This window comes from Rhinoderma darwinii, chromosome 3 (assembly GCF_050947455.1).
Source record: "Rhinoderma darwinii isolate aRhiDar2 chromosome 3, aRhiDar2.hap1, whole genome shotgun sequence".
NCBI lineage: Eukaryota > Metazoa > Chordata > Amphibia > Anura > Rhinodermatidae > Rhinoderma > Rhinoderma darwinii.
The window spans coordinates 1,105,185-1,120,296 of NC_134689.1; the positions used below are offsets into that span (position 1 = coordinate 1,105,185).

Consider the following 15,112-nt stretch of genomic DNA (forward strand, 5'->3'; position numbering starts at 1 on the left):
TGTAACGTTCCATTATACAAAAGATAAAGTTTACTTGCCGTTAAGTGACCGTCCCCCTTTAACGTCCTCCGTCACCTGAATCTCCGTCTCCAGGACTTTTCTCACGTCGCACCCGTCCTCTCGAATGTACGACTCCAACAACAGGCAGGAAACCCACCATCTGCCAGGGCCGAGTCCGTCTCCTCTACACAAAGCTTCATCATTGCAAAAGAAAAAGTTCCAAAGACTTTATGTTTTAATTTCTCACCATTTTCAAGATTTCTGCTTGCTCTCAGTGAATGGGGACATTCCTGTTTATATCCAGAGAATGGAAAACTATCCTGACCTAATACTTCTCACAGCTGAGGGTTTGTTACAATGTTTCATTGTAGATAATTCTCTGAGGTAAAAACCGTAGCAGCACAAATCTCTCTGCTGTCCTCGTTACAGTGTATCAGTGCAGGTAAAAAGATCTCTTACAAGACTCCACAATTCTCAGGTGAAGAAGTTTATTTCATGCTAAATTCTGGCGCAATAATATATTTACATTCAAGTCTTTTCTTTGTGAGATTTGCGCTCGCGTCCGGCGATCACCCCCCCCCCCCCACACTCCCTCCCCACGTGTCATTCATTGCAACATAAAACACTTCCAATAAAGTATCAAAAATATAGTTATGATGTGAAGGTCTCTCCATAAATCCGATAGTGAGCGGATAAAGTACCAATGGTCTCTATACAGGACGTTCCTCCCCAAAAGCTGGCACAGGGTCTCCAAAGCCCCTGATAGTTCTCGTTCTGACTGATGGAGCAAACGTCACACCGGTTAACAGAGAAGACACCATGAGCAGCGGGATGATATCGTCCAGCGGCCGGAAGCAGAGACACCGGAAGACACTTCATACATTCTGTACTGACTGTAACCAGGAAACTCTGCTTCGTGTCAGTGAATGAGCGGCTCCGAGGTAAATAGATCAGAGTATCAGGTGCTGCTGCGGCCACTTAGATGTTCGCTTTGTGATTGACCATCTTATAAGCTCATGCAGGGAAACGTTAACATTGTGAGACTACGAGCTCTTGGCACCCAGAAAAAGCAGCAGCAGCGGTCCCGCTGGAGAGGCCGCAGGGGTCCAGATTGGACAATTATTTAACCCTTTTTACTGGATCAAATAAGAATCACCACGGGTGTAAGACACGGACACCATCACGTCACTTCTTCCACGCCGAGATGTGCGGATCTCGAGACTCCTCCCTGCACATAAGACACACCCACAGACCTGTCCTGAAGGTGGAGTCACCGCTGACGGATCCAGCACAAGTTCTCATCCTCTGCACTGGTTTATGGAATGATCCGGATATTAAACTGAAACGAGTAACATTCATACGACAAACAAATGGTAAAACAGCGCAGCGTCCTGTGGGTCAGCATCATCCATGACACCTTTATAAGTGTAGCGGGGAGACCGGCCGTCACGTTCCTTCTCCTGCCGTCGTCTGACTGGACTGCTGGTGTGTCAGAGAGGAGGCCACGTCTACCTCTGACTCCCGTATGAAGATGACGGCATCTCCACTGACGTTAATGAGACATTGTGCCTAACGGAGAATGTAAAACACAAAGGTAAAAATCCTGTACCAACCCGAACCCCAAAATACAGGTCACGTCTAATGTCCATAAAAAGAGGAGTAAATACCTTACAGTACTGATCCTGAGTTATATCCTGTATTATACTCCAGAGCTGCACTCACTATTCTGCTGGTGGAGTCACTGTGTACATACATTACATTACTTATCCTGTACTGATCCTGAGTTATATCCTGTATTATACTCCAGAGCTGCACTCACTATTCTGCTGGTGGAGTCACTGTGTACATACATTACATTACTTATCCTGTACTGATCCTGAGTTATATCCTGTATTATACTCCAGAGCTGCACTCACTATTCTGCTGCTGGAGTCACTGTGTACATACATTACTTATCCTGTACTGATCCTGAGTTATATCCTGTATTATACTCCAGAGCTGCACTCACTATTCTGCTGGTGCAGTCACTGTGTACATACATTACATTACTTATCCTGTACTGATCCTGAGTTATATCCTGTATTATACTCCAGAGCTGCACTCACTATTCTGCTGGTGGAGTCACTGTGTACATACATTACTTATACTGTACTGATCCTGAGTTATATCCTGTATTATACTCCAGAGCTGCACTCACTATTCTGCTGGTGGAGTCACTGTGTACATACATTACATTACTTATCCTGTACTGATCCTGAGTTATATCCTGTATTATACTCCAGAGCTGCACTCACTATTCTGCTGGTGGAGTCACTGTGTACATACATTACATTACTTATCCTGTACTGATCCTGAGTTACATCCTGTATTATACTCCAGAGCTGCACTCACTATTCTGCTGGTGGGGTCACTGTGTACATACATTACATTACTTATCCTGTACTGATCCTGAGTTATATCCTGTATTATACTCCAGAGCTGCACTCACTATTCTGCTGGTGGAGTCACTGTGTACATACATTACTTATCCTGTACTGATCCTGAGTTATATCCTGTATTATACTCCAGAGCTGCACTCGCTATTCTGCTGGTGGTGTCACTGTGTACATACATTACATTACTTATCCTGTACTGATCCTGAGTTATATCCTGTATTATACTCCAGAGCTGCACTCACTATTCTGCTGGTGGAGTCACTGTGTACATATATTACATTACTTATACTGGGCCTGACTCCACCAGCAGAATAGGGAGTGCAGCTCTGGAGTATAATACAGGATGTAACTCAGGATCAGTAGAGGATAAGTAATGTATGTACACAGTGACTCCACCAGCAGAATAGTGAGTGCAGCTCTGGAGTATAATACAGGATATAACTCAGGATCAGTACAGGAGAAGTAATGTAATGTATGTACACAGTGACTCCACCAGCAGAATAGTGCGTTCCGCTCTGGAGTATAATACAGGATGTAACTCAGGATCAGTACAGGATAAGTAATGTATGTACACAGTGACTCCACAAGCAGAATAGTGAGTGCAGCTCTGGAGTATAATACAGGATGTAACTCAGGATCAGTACAGGATAAGTAATGTAATGTATGTACACAGTGACTCCACCAGCAGAATAGTGAGTGCAGCTCTGGAGTATAATACAGGATGTAACTCAGGATCAGTACAGGATAAGTAATGTATGTATGTACACAGTGATTCCACCAGCAGAATAGTGAGCGCAGCTCTGGAGTATAATACAGGATATAACTCAGGATCAGTACAGGATAAGTAATGTATGTACACAGTGACTCCACAAGCAGAATAGTGAGTGCAGCTCTGGAGTATAATACAGGATGTAACTCAGGATCAGTACAGGATAAGTAATGTAATGTATGTACACAGTGACTCCACCAGCAGAATAGTGAGTGCAGCTCTGGAGTATAATACAGGATGTAACTCAGGATCAGTACAGGATAAGTAATGTATGTATGTACACAGTGATTCCACCAGCAGAATAGTGAGTGCAGCTCTGGAGTATAATACTGGATATAACTCGGGATCAGTACAGGATAAGTAATGTAATGTATATACACAGTGACTCCACCAGCAGAATAGTGAGTGCAGCTCTGGAGTATAATACAGGATGTAACTCAGGATCAGTACAGGATAAGTAATGTAATGTATGTACACAGTGACTCCACCAGCAGAATAGTGAGTGCAGCTCTGGAGTATAATACAGGATGTAACTCAGGATCAGTACAGGATAAGTAATGTATGTATGTACACAGTGATTCCACCAGCAGAATAGTGAGTGCAGCTCTGGAGTATAATACAGGATATAACTCAGGATCAGTACAGGATAAGTAATGTATGTACACAGTGACTCCACCAGCAGAATAGTGAGTACAGCTCTGGAGTATAATACAGGATATAACTCAGGATCAGTACAGGATAAGTAATGTAATGTATGTACACAGTGACTCCACCAGCAGAATAGTGAGTGCAGCTCTGGAGTATAATACAGGATGTAACTCAGGATCAGTACAGGATAAGTAATGTAATGTATGTGCACAGTGACTACACCAGCAGAATAGTGAGTGCAGCTCTGGAGTATAATACAGGATGTAACTCCGGATCAGTACAGGATAAGTAATGTAATGTATGTACACAGTGACTCCACCAGCAGAATAGTGAGTGCAGCTCTGGAGTATAATACAGGAAGTAACTCCGGATCAGTACAGGATAAGTAATGTAATGTATGCACACAGTGACTCCACCAGCAGAATAGTGAGTGCAGCTCTGGAGTATAATACTGGATATAACTCAGGATCAGTACAGGATAAGTAATGTAATGTATGTACACAGTGACTCCACCGGCAGAATAGTGAGTGCAGCTCTGGAGTATAATACAGGATGTAACTCAGGATCAGTACAGGATAAGTAATGTATGTACACAGTGACTCCACCAGCAGAATAGTGAGTGCAGCTCTGGAGTATAATACAGGAGTAGTAATATATTACAGATAAGTTGATGACGCTGAATGTATTTAGCAGCATGAACTCTCCAGGACAGGGCATCAGGAAGATATGCATCAGCTCACCTGGTTTTTATTTGTGTTTTCCATGAACACACACTGCTTCATAATGTACGACACAACGGCGTTACCACCTAAAGCAGCGACATGAGCGCGGACCATGGCGAATACTTCACATATAAAGGCGTGCAGGAACCCGCTCACCCCTCCTTCCTGCAATCAGTAAAAAACTAATTAAGACAACACAGAAATCAACTCAATGAGCAGACAACATGTGAAGGGACATATCATGACATTACACGTTTTATTTCGCAACATTATGCTAGATCACTGCTTGCTGTCAGTGAATAGAATCATTGACTGTTAAAGTACAGAGGCTTAAAAAAACATTCTGACATAGTTCTGCTCACACAGGTAAGGGCATGTTACAATGTATCAGTGCAGGTAAGGACAGGAGATTTGCGCCGCTATGTTCGGCTCACAGAGAATTGCCTACACAGATACATTGTAACAAACCCTCAGCTGTGTGAACAGGACCAGGTCAAAATGGGTTTCCAGCCTCTAAATGTAAAGAATGATTTTTGTTGTTTTTAATTCCTCACCAGTTCAAAGATTTCTTATTGCTGTCAGTGAATGAAAACCTTCTCGTTTATAATTCAGTCAGAAAACTTTTGTGGCCCTAGAAAACTCACCTCACGCAACGACGTGGTTTCTCGTATAAAAAACATGTTGATAATACCGAGATATTTGGTTATTTTGGCCCCTTGTATAAATGAGAGAGGAGTCATTTTCACCACAGTGACGGTCGGACTACCGAGAGCAGCGCCCGGGCGGTTCCTCAAGTTTCCCTCGCCCAGTGGACTCGCTTTATCCAGGGAGGTAACTGCAAGAAAACGGAGAATTGTGGGAAGGGGAGCAAACGAACGGACAGTGGAAAGACGACAGGGAGGGTCTCATTGGCAGCTGGGGATGAGCTGAGTGACGGCAGACAGACACCATATTGGTGAAGCTCAGCCTTGTGGCGTCAGAGACAGAGGTGATAGGGAGAGATATCGGTGGCGGACAGTCATGCAGATCATGCCAGCGCAGGAGTAATGATGGCGGCTCGAACACAAGACACATTCCTGCAAAATGAATCATGGATGAAAGAAACGTAAAGCTGACGAAAAAAAGAAAAGATGAAGGAAGCGAAGAGAGCGCAAATCTCAAAATAATTCATTGTGCGTTGGAAGGAGAAATCACTGGACACGGGAGAGCGTGAAAGTTGTAACGTAGATCGTGCTGTTCATATTCTCCAATGTGGGGGATTTACCAGCTACAAACCCTGGAGCCGAACCGGAGCCGACCCTGAGCGCTACATCAGGGGCCGCCAACGAGTGACTCGCAACTCATCCTGCTACACCGAGGAATTAACGTATCCGTCACCCCTGATCTCCATCATACAGGCCACATGTAGAATGAATCTCCAAAAACAGCAAAGTTACTGTATATACACATTACTTATCCTGTACTGATCCCGAGTTACATCCTGTATTATACTCCAGAGCTGCACTCACTATTCTGCTGGTGGAGTCACTGTGTACATACATTACATTACTTATCCTGTACTGATCCCGAGTTATATCCTGTATTATACTGCAGAGCTGCACTCACTATTCTGCTAGTGGAGTCACTGTGTACATACATTACATTACTTATCCTGTACTGATCCCGAGTTATATCCTGTATTATACTCCAGAGCTGCACTCCCTATTCTGCTGGTGGAGTCACTGTGTACATACATTACATTACTTATCCTGTACTGATCCCGAGTTATATCCTGTATTATACTGCAGAGCTGCACTCACTATTCTGCTGGTGGAGTCACTGTGTACATACATTACATTACTTATCCTGTACTGATCCCGAGTTATATCCTGTATTATACTCCAGAGCTGCACTCACTATTCTGCTGGTGGAGTCACTGTGTACATACATTACATTACTTATCCTGTACTGATCCTGAGTTACATCCTGTATTATACTCCAGAGCTGCACTCACTATTCTGCTGGTGGAGTCACTGTGTACATACATTACATTACTTATCCTGTACTGATCCCGAGTTATATCCTGTATTATACTGCAGAGCTGCACTCACTATTCTGCTGGTGGAGTCACTGTGTACATACATTACTTATCCTGTACTGATCCTGAGTTACATCCTGTATTATACTCCAGAGCTGCACTCCCTATTCTGCTGGTGGAGTCACTGTGTACATACATCACATTACTTATCCTGCACTGATCCCGAGTTATATCCTGTATTATACTCCAGAGCTGCACTCACTATTCTGCTGGTGGAGTCACTGTGTACATACATTACATTACTTATCCTGTACTGATCCCGAGTTATATCCTGTATTATACTGCAGAGCTGCACTCACTATTCTGCTGGTGGAGTCACTGTGTACATACATTACTTATCCTGTACTGATCCTAAGTTACATCCTGTATTATACTCCAGAGCTGCACTCACTATTCTGCTGGTGGAGTCACTGTGTACATACATTACTTATCCTGTACTGATCCTGAGATATATCCTGTATTATAATCCAGAGCTGCACTCACTATTCTGCTGGTGGAGTCACTGTGTACATACATTACATTACTTATCCTGTACTGATCCTGAGTTATATCCTGTATTATACTCCAGAGCTGCACTCACTATTCTGCTGGTGGAGTCACTGTGTACATACATTACATTACTTATCCTGTACTGATCCTGAGTTATATCCTGTATTATAATCCAGAGCTGCACTCACTATTCTGCTGGTGGAGTCACTGTGTACATACATTACATTACTTATCCTGTACTGATCCTGAGTTACATGCTATATTATACTCCAGAGCTGCACTCACTATTCTGCTGGTGGAGTCACTGTGTACATACACTACATTACTTATCCTGTACTGATCCTGAGTTACATCCTGTATTATACTCCAGAGCTGCACTCACTATTCTGCTGGTGGAGTCACTGTGTACATACATTACATTACTTATCCTGTACTGATCCTGAGTTATATCCTGTATTATACTCCAGAGCTGCACTCACTATTCTGCTGGTGGGGTCACTGTGTACATACATTACTTATCCTGTACTGATCCCGAGTTATATCCTGTATTATACTGCAGAGCTGCACTCACTATTCTGCTGGTGGAGTCACTGTGTACATACATTACTTATCCTGTACTGATCCTGAGTTACATCCTGTATTATACTCCAGAGCTGCACTCACTATTCTGCTGGTGGAGTCACTGTGTACATACATTACATTACTTATCCTGTACTGATCCTGAGTTATATCCTGTATTATTCTCCAGAGCTGCACTCACTATTCTATTCTAACTCAGGATCAGTACAGGACAAGTATTGTAATGTATGTACACAGTGACTCCACCAGCAGAATAGTGAGTGCAGCTCTGGAGTATAATTCAGGATATAACTCAGGATCAGTACAGGATAAGTAATGTATGTACACAGTGACTCCACCAGCAGAATAGTGAGTGCAGCTCTGGAGTATAATACAGGATGTAACTCAGGATCAGTACAGGATAAGTAATGTAATGTATGTACACAGTGACTCCACCAGCAGAATAGTGAGTGGCGCTCTGGAGTATAATACAGGATATAACTCAGGATCAGTACAGGATAAGTAATGTATGTACACAGTGACTCCACCAGCAGAATAGTGAGTGCAGCTCTGGAGTATAATACAGGATATAACTCAGGATCAGTACAGGATAAGTAATGTAATGTATGTACACAGTGACTCCACCAGCAGAATAGTGAGTGCAGCTCTGGAGTATAATACAGGATGTAACTCAGGATCAGTACAGGATAAGTAATGTAATGTATGTACACAGTGACTCCACCAGCAGAATAGTGAGTGCAGCTCTGGAGTATAATACAGGATGTAACTCAGGATCAGTACAGGATAAGTAATGTAATGTATGTACACAGTGACTCCACCAGCAGAATAGTGAGTGCAGCTCTGGAGTATAATACAGGATATAACTCAGGATCAGTACAGGATAAGTAATGTAATATATGTACACAGTGACTCCACCAGCAGAATAGTGAGTGCAGCTCTGGAGTATAATACAGGATATAACTCAGGATCAGTACAGGATAAGTAATGTAATGTATGTACACAGTGACTCCACCAGCAGAATAGTGAGTGCAGCTCTGGAGTATAATACAGGATATAACTCAGGATCAGTACAGGATAAGTAATGTAATGTATATACACAGTGACTCCACCAGCAGAATAGTGAGTGCAGCTCTGGAGTATAATACAGGATGTAACTCAGGATCAGTACAGGATAAGTAATGTAATGTATGTACACAGTGACTGCACCAGCAGAATAGTGAGTGCAGCTCTGGAGTATAATACAGGATGTAACTCAGGATCAGTACAGGATAAGTAATGTAATATATGTACACAGTGACTCCACCAGCAGAATAGTGAGTGTAGCTCTAGAGTATAATACAGGATGTAACTCAGGATCAGTACAGGATAAGTAATATAATGTATGTACACAGTGACTCCACCAGCAGAATAGTGAGTGCAGCTCTGGAGTATAATACAGGATGTAACTCAGGATCAGTACAGGATAAGTAATGTAATGTATGTACACAGTGACTCCACCAGCAGAATAGTGAGTGCAGCTCTGGAGTATAATACAGGATGTAACTCAGGATCAGTACAGGATAAGTAATGTAATGTATGTACACAGTGACTCCACCAGCAGAATAGTGATTGCAGCTCTGGAGTATAATACAGGATGTAACTCAGGATCAGTACAGGATAAGTAATGTAATGTATGTACACAGTGACTCTACCAGCAGAATACTGAGTGCAGCTCTGGAGTATAATACAGGATGTAACTCAGGATCAGTACAGGATAAGTAATGTAATGTATGTACACAGTGACTCCACCAGCAGAATAGTGAGTGCAGCTCTGGAGTATAATACAGGATATAACTCAGGATCAGTACAGGATAAGTAATGTAATATATGTACACAGTGACTCCACCGGCAGAATAGTGAGTGCAGCTCTGGAATATAATACAAGCTGTGACTCAGGATCAGTACAGGATAAGTAATGTATGTACACAGTGACTCCACCAGCAGAATAGTGAGTGCAGCTCTGGAGTATAATACAGGACGTAACTCAGGATCAGTACAGGATAAGTAATGTAATGTATGTACACAGTGACTCCAGCAGCAGAATAGTGAGTGCAGCTCTGGAGTATAATACAGGATATAACTCAGGATCAGTACAGGATAAGTAATGTAATGTATGTACACAGTGACTCCACCAGCAGAATAGTGAGTGCAGCTCTGGAGTATAATACAGGATATAACTCAGGATCAGTACAGGATAAGTAATGTAATGTATGTACACAGTGACTCCACCAGCAGAATAGTGAGTGCAGCTCTGGAGTATAATACAGGATATAACTCAGGATCAGTACAGGATAAGTAATGTAATGTATGTACACAGTGACTCCACCAGCAGAATAGTGAGTGCAGCTCTGGAGTATAATACAGGATATAACTCAGGATCAGTACAGGATAAGTAATGTAATATATGTACACAGTGACTCCACCGGCAGAATAGTGAGTGCAGCTCTGGAGTATAATACAGGATGTAACTCAGGATCAGTATAGAAGTATAATGATTAGAGGAAGACAGACGCTGTACATGGATTGCGCAGAGAACACCTCATTCCCAGACCTGTCCTGTATATAATAAATAATAAAAAGAATTTAAAATTAAGTACTAAAAATAATAATAAAGGTCCCCGGCCGCGCCGTCACAGACGATTGTTCTGTATTAGTATTTATTGGAGTGAAATCACTGATTTTGCTGGTTGTGACTGGTTTGGCTGGTTGTGACTGGTTTGGCTGGTTGTGACTGGTTTGGCTGGTTGTGACTGGTTTCGCTGGTTGTGACTGGTTTCGCTGGTTGTGACTGGTTCTGCTCTCGCCGGTTGTCACGTGTCGTATGAGAAATGCCAAAAAAAAATGACAATTGTGACATTTTTCCGAGGTGATGAATCCGACGGTTACAGATATTTTGCAATGTTTGGCCCTTTAACGACCGTCGTCATCACAGTGAAATATATTGCAGCGCTGGTTTGACTTATGGCAGGACGATTTTCCTCATTTGTTGGCGCCGGTTTCCCACGCTGCTTACTTTGTGGCTCTCTGTGGAGCGCCGCTGCTCTCCACTGCATTGAATTTTAGGAGACGCAGGTATAAAACCTCCACAATGCACCACATCGAACCAGCAGGGGGCAGCAGTCAGATGTGGCACCCTACAGCCTGAGAGGAAAGTACTGAATGCAGCTTTGGATGTGACCAGAGTATAAGTAAAGCTACAGATCAGGATGATTCCCGGACTCAGCACAATTTACAAGACTAGAGATGGCAAATTCCCTGATTGTAATGATTTGTGTGATCCGGAGAACCTGCATTACGATTGGCCTGCAGCAGGAGGAGTGGGCTGCAGTGCAGCATCTGTCGTTGGTTTCACACTCCGCTCTGGCGGTTTGATCGCTGTAGCCCCGCCCCCCACTGTGGATCACATGTCTGCTCGGAAGAATCAGCACAATGGAAAAACACACAACATCCTACTTGTTTTTACTGATCCGCGTCTTATGGTCTGAGCTCTCATTTTTATGTGTTCTATCCAACTGCTGCATCTGTCTGCAAAGGAACTGTGATCAGCGGCAGAGGCTGGAGACGCACAAGACAGGGACAAAAAGACAAACACAGAGAAAGATGGATGACGTCTCCTGCTCATCACAATCCTCCTGATGAAGAACATTATCTGCAAAGAACCAGAGGATTCCCAACCAGCAGCCGACAGCGGCCGACCTACCTCTCTGGGGGGCGCTGCCCGGGGATCCCACCCTGTCCTGGAGATCTGCAGGAAGACGAGACACTGAGATATGGATATATATACAGTACCAGCTATTCATCTATCACTACTGACCACCAGCCTGTATATCATGTGTGAGAGGTTGTCACAGCCCCGCCCCCTGTTACTGACATCACTGATATATAATATAATTACACTGTGATCAGACATGAGATCCACACATCTTATATACAGTCACAGCTATTCATCTATTACTACTGACAACCAGCCTGTATATCATGTGTGAGAGGTTGTCACAGCCCCGCCCCCTGTTACTGACATCCCTGATATATATATAATTACATTGTGATCAGACATGAGATCCACACATCTTATATACAGTAACAGCTATTCATCTATTACTACTGACAACCAGCCTGTATACCATGTGTGAGAGGTTGTCACAGCCCCGCCCCCTGTTACTGACATCCCTGATATATATATAATTACATTGTGATCAGACATGAGATCCACACATCTTATATACAGTCACAGCTATTCATCTATTACTACTGACAACCAGCCTGTATATCATGTGTGAGAGGTTGTCACAGCCCCGCCCCCTGTTACTGACATCACTGATATATAATATAATTACATGTGATCAGACATGAGATCCGCACATCTTATATACAGTAACAGCTATTCATCTATTACTACTGACAACCAGCCTGTATATCATGTGTGAGAGGTTGTCACAGCCCCGCCCCCTGTTACTGACATCACTGATATATAATATAATTACACTGTGATCAGACATGAGATCCACACATCTTATATACAGTGACAGCTATTCATCTATTACTACTGACAACCAGCCTGTATATCATGTGTGAGAGGTTGTCACAGCCCCGCCCCCTGTTACTGACATCACTGATATATAATATAATTACATGTGATCAGACATGAGATCCACACATCTTATATACAGTAACAGCTATTCATCTATTACTACTGACAACCTGCCTGTATATCATGTGTGAGAGGTTGTCACAGCTCCGCCCCCTGTTACTGACATCACTGATATATAATATAATTACATGTGATCAGACATGAGATCCACACATCTTATATACAGTACCAGCTATTCATCTATTACTACTGACAACCAGCCTGTATATCATGTGTGAGAGGTTGTCACAGCCCCGCCCCCTGTTACTGACATCACTGATATATAATATAATTACATGTGATCAGACATGAGATCCACACATCTTATATACAGTACCAGCTATTCATCTATTACTACTGACAACCAGCCTGTATATCATGTGTGAGAGGTTGTCACAGCCCCGCCCCCTGTTACTGACATCACTGATATATAATATAATTACATGTGATCAGACATGAGATCCACACATCTTATATACAGTCACAGCTATTCATCTATTACTACTGACAACCAGCCTGTATATCATGTGTGAGAGGTTGTCACAGCTCCGCCCCCTGTTACTGACATCACTGATATATAATATAATTACATGTGATCAGACATGAGATCCACACATCTTATATACAGTCACAGCTATTCATCTATTCCTACTGACAACCAGCCTGTATATCATGTGTGAGAGGTTGTCACTGCCCCGCCCCCTGTTACTGACATCACTGATATATAATATAATTACACTGTGATCAGACATGAGATCCACACATCTTATATACAGTCACAGCTATTCATCTATTACTACTGACAACCAGCCTGTATATCATGTGTGAGAGGTTGTCACAGCTCCGCCCCCTGTTACTGACATCACTGATATATAATATAATTACACTGTGATCAGACATGAGATCCACACATCTTATATAGAGCAACAGCTATTCATCTATCACTACTGACAACCAGCCTGTATATCATGTGTGAGAGGTTGTCACAGCCCCGCCCCCTGTACTGACATCACTGATATATAATATAATTACACTGTGATCAGACATTAGATCCACACATCTTATATACAGTCACAGCTATTCATCTATTACTACTGACACCCAGCCTGTATATCATGTGTGAGAGGTTGTCACAGCCCCGCCCCCTGTTACTGACATCACTGATATATAATATAATTACATGTGATCAGACATGAGATCCACACATCTTATATACAGTAACAGCTATTCATCTATTACTACTGACAACCAGCCTGTATATCATGTGTGAGAGGTTGTCACAGCCCCGCCCCCTGTTACTGACATCACTGATATATAATATAATTACACTGTAATCAGACATGAGATCCACACATCTTATATACAGTGACAGCTATTCATCTATTACTACTGACACCCAGCCTGTATATCATGTGTGAGAGGTTGTCACAGCCCCGCCCCCTGTTACTGACATCACTGATATATAATATAATTACATTGTGATCAGACATGAGATCCACACATCTTATATATAGTAACAGCTATTCATCTATTACTACTGACAACCAGCCTGTATATCATGTGTGAGAGGTTGTCACAGCTCCGCCCCCTGTTACTGACATCACTGATATATAATATAATTACATGTGATCAGACATGAGATCCACACATCTTATATACAGTCACAGCTATTCATCTATCACTACTGACAACCAGCCTGTATATCATGTGTGAGAGGTTGTCACAGCCCCGCCCCCTGTTACTGACATCACTGATATATAATATAATTACACTGTGATCAGACATGAGATCCACACATCTTATATACAGTAACAGCTATTCATCTATTACTACTGACCACCGGCCTGTATATCATGTGTGAGAGGTTGTCACAGCCCCGCCCCCTGTTACTGACATCACTGATATATAATATAATTACATTGTGATCAGACATGAGATCCACACATCTTATATACAGTCACAGCTATTCATCTATTACTACTGACAACCAGCCTGTATATCATGTGTGAGAGGTTGTCACAGCCCCGCCCCCTGTTACTGACATCACTGATATATAATATAATTACACTGTGATCAGACATGAGATCCACACATCTTATATACAGTAACAGCTATTCATCTATTACTACTGACAACCTGCCTGTATATCATGTGTGAGAGGTTGTCACAGCCCCGCCCCCTGTTACTGACATCACTGGTATATAATATAATTACACTGTGATCAGACATGAGATCCACACATCTTATATACAGTAACAGCTATTCATCTATTACTACTGACAACCAGCCTGTATATCATGTGTGAGAGGTTGTCACAGCCCCGCCCCCTGTTACTGACATCACTGATATATAATATAATTACATGTGATCAGACATGAGATCCACACATCTTATATACAGTAACAGCTATTCATCTATTACTACTGACAACCAGCCTGTATATCATGTGTGAGAGGTTGTCACAGCCCCGCCCCCTGTTACTGACATCACTGATATATAATATAATTACATGTGATCAGACATGAGATCCACACATCTTATATACAGTAACAGCTATTCATCTATTACTACTGACAACCAGCCCGTATATCATGTGTGAGAGGTTGTCACAGCCCCGCCCCCTGTTACTGACATCACTGATATATAATATAATTACACTGTGATCAGACATGAGATCCACACACCTTATATACAGTAACAGCTATTCATCTATCACTACTGACA

General features: G+C 42.5%; 1 protein-coding gene across 6 annotated transcripts in view; it reads right to left on the reverse strand.

Annotated features, from left to right (window-relative positions):
* Window positions 1–594: 594 nt before the first annotated feature.
* Window positions 595–15,112, reverse strand: part of C2CD5 (C2 calcium dependent domain containing 5) — a 76,871-nt gene continuing 62,353 nt past the window's right edge. For 4 of the 6 annotated variants that reach the window (XM_075855638.1, XM_075855636.1, XM_075855637.1 and 1 more), the window contains 5 exons: window positions 11,459–11,503; window positions 11,212–11,313; window positions 5,219–5,409; window positions 4,593–4,739; window positions 595–1,569 (listed from right to left, as the gene is read on the reverse strand). In XM_075855638.1, coding sequence (XP_075711753.1) covers window positions 1,447–1,569; window positions 4,593–4,739; window positions 5,219–5,409; window positions 11,212–11,313; window positions 11,459–11,503 — 608 coding nt within the window. In that variant the 3' untranslated portion in view covers window positions 595–1,446. The remainder of the gene's footprint in view (window positions 1,570–4,592; window positions 4,740–5,218; window positions 5,410–11,211; window positions 11,314–11,458; window positions 11,504–15,112) is intronic. The other 2 variants (XM_075855640.1, XM_075855639.1) reach the window with 1 other exon arrangement.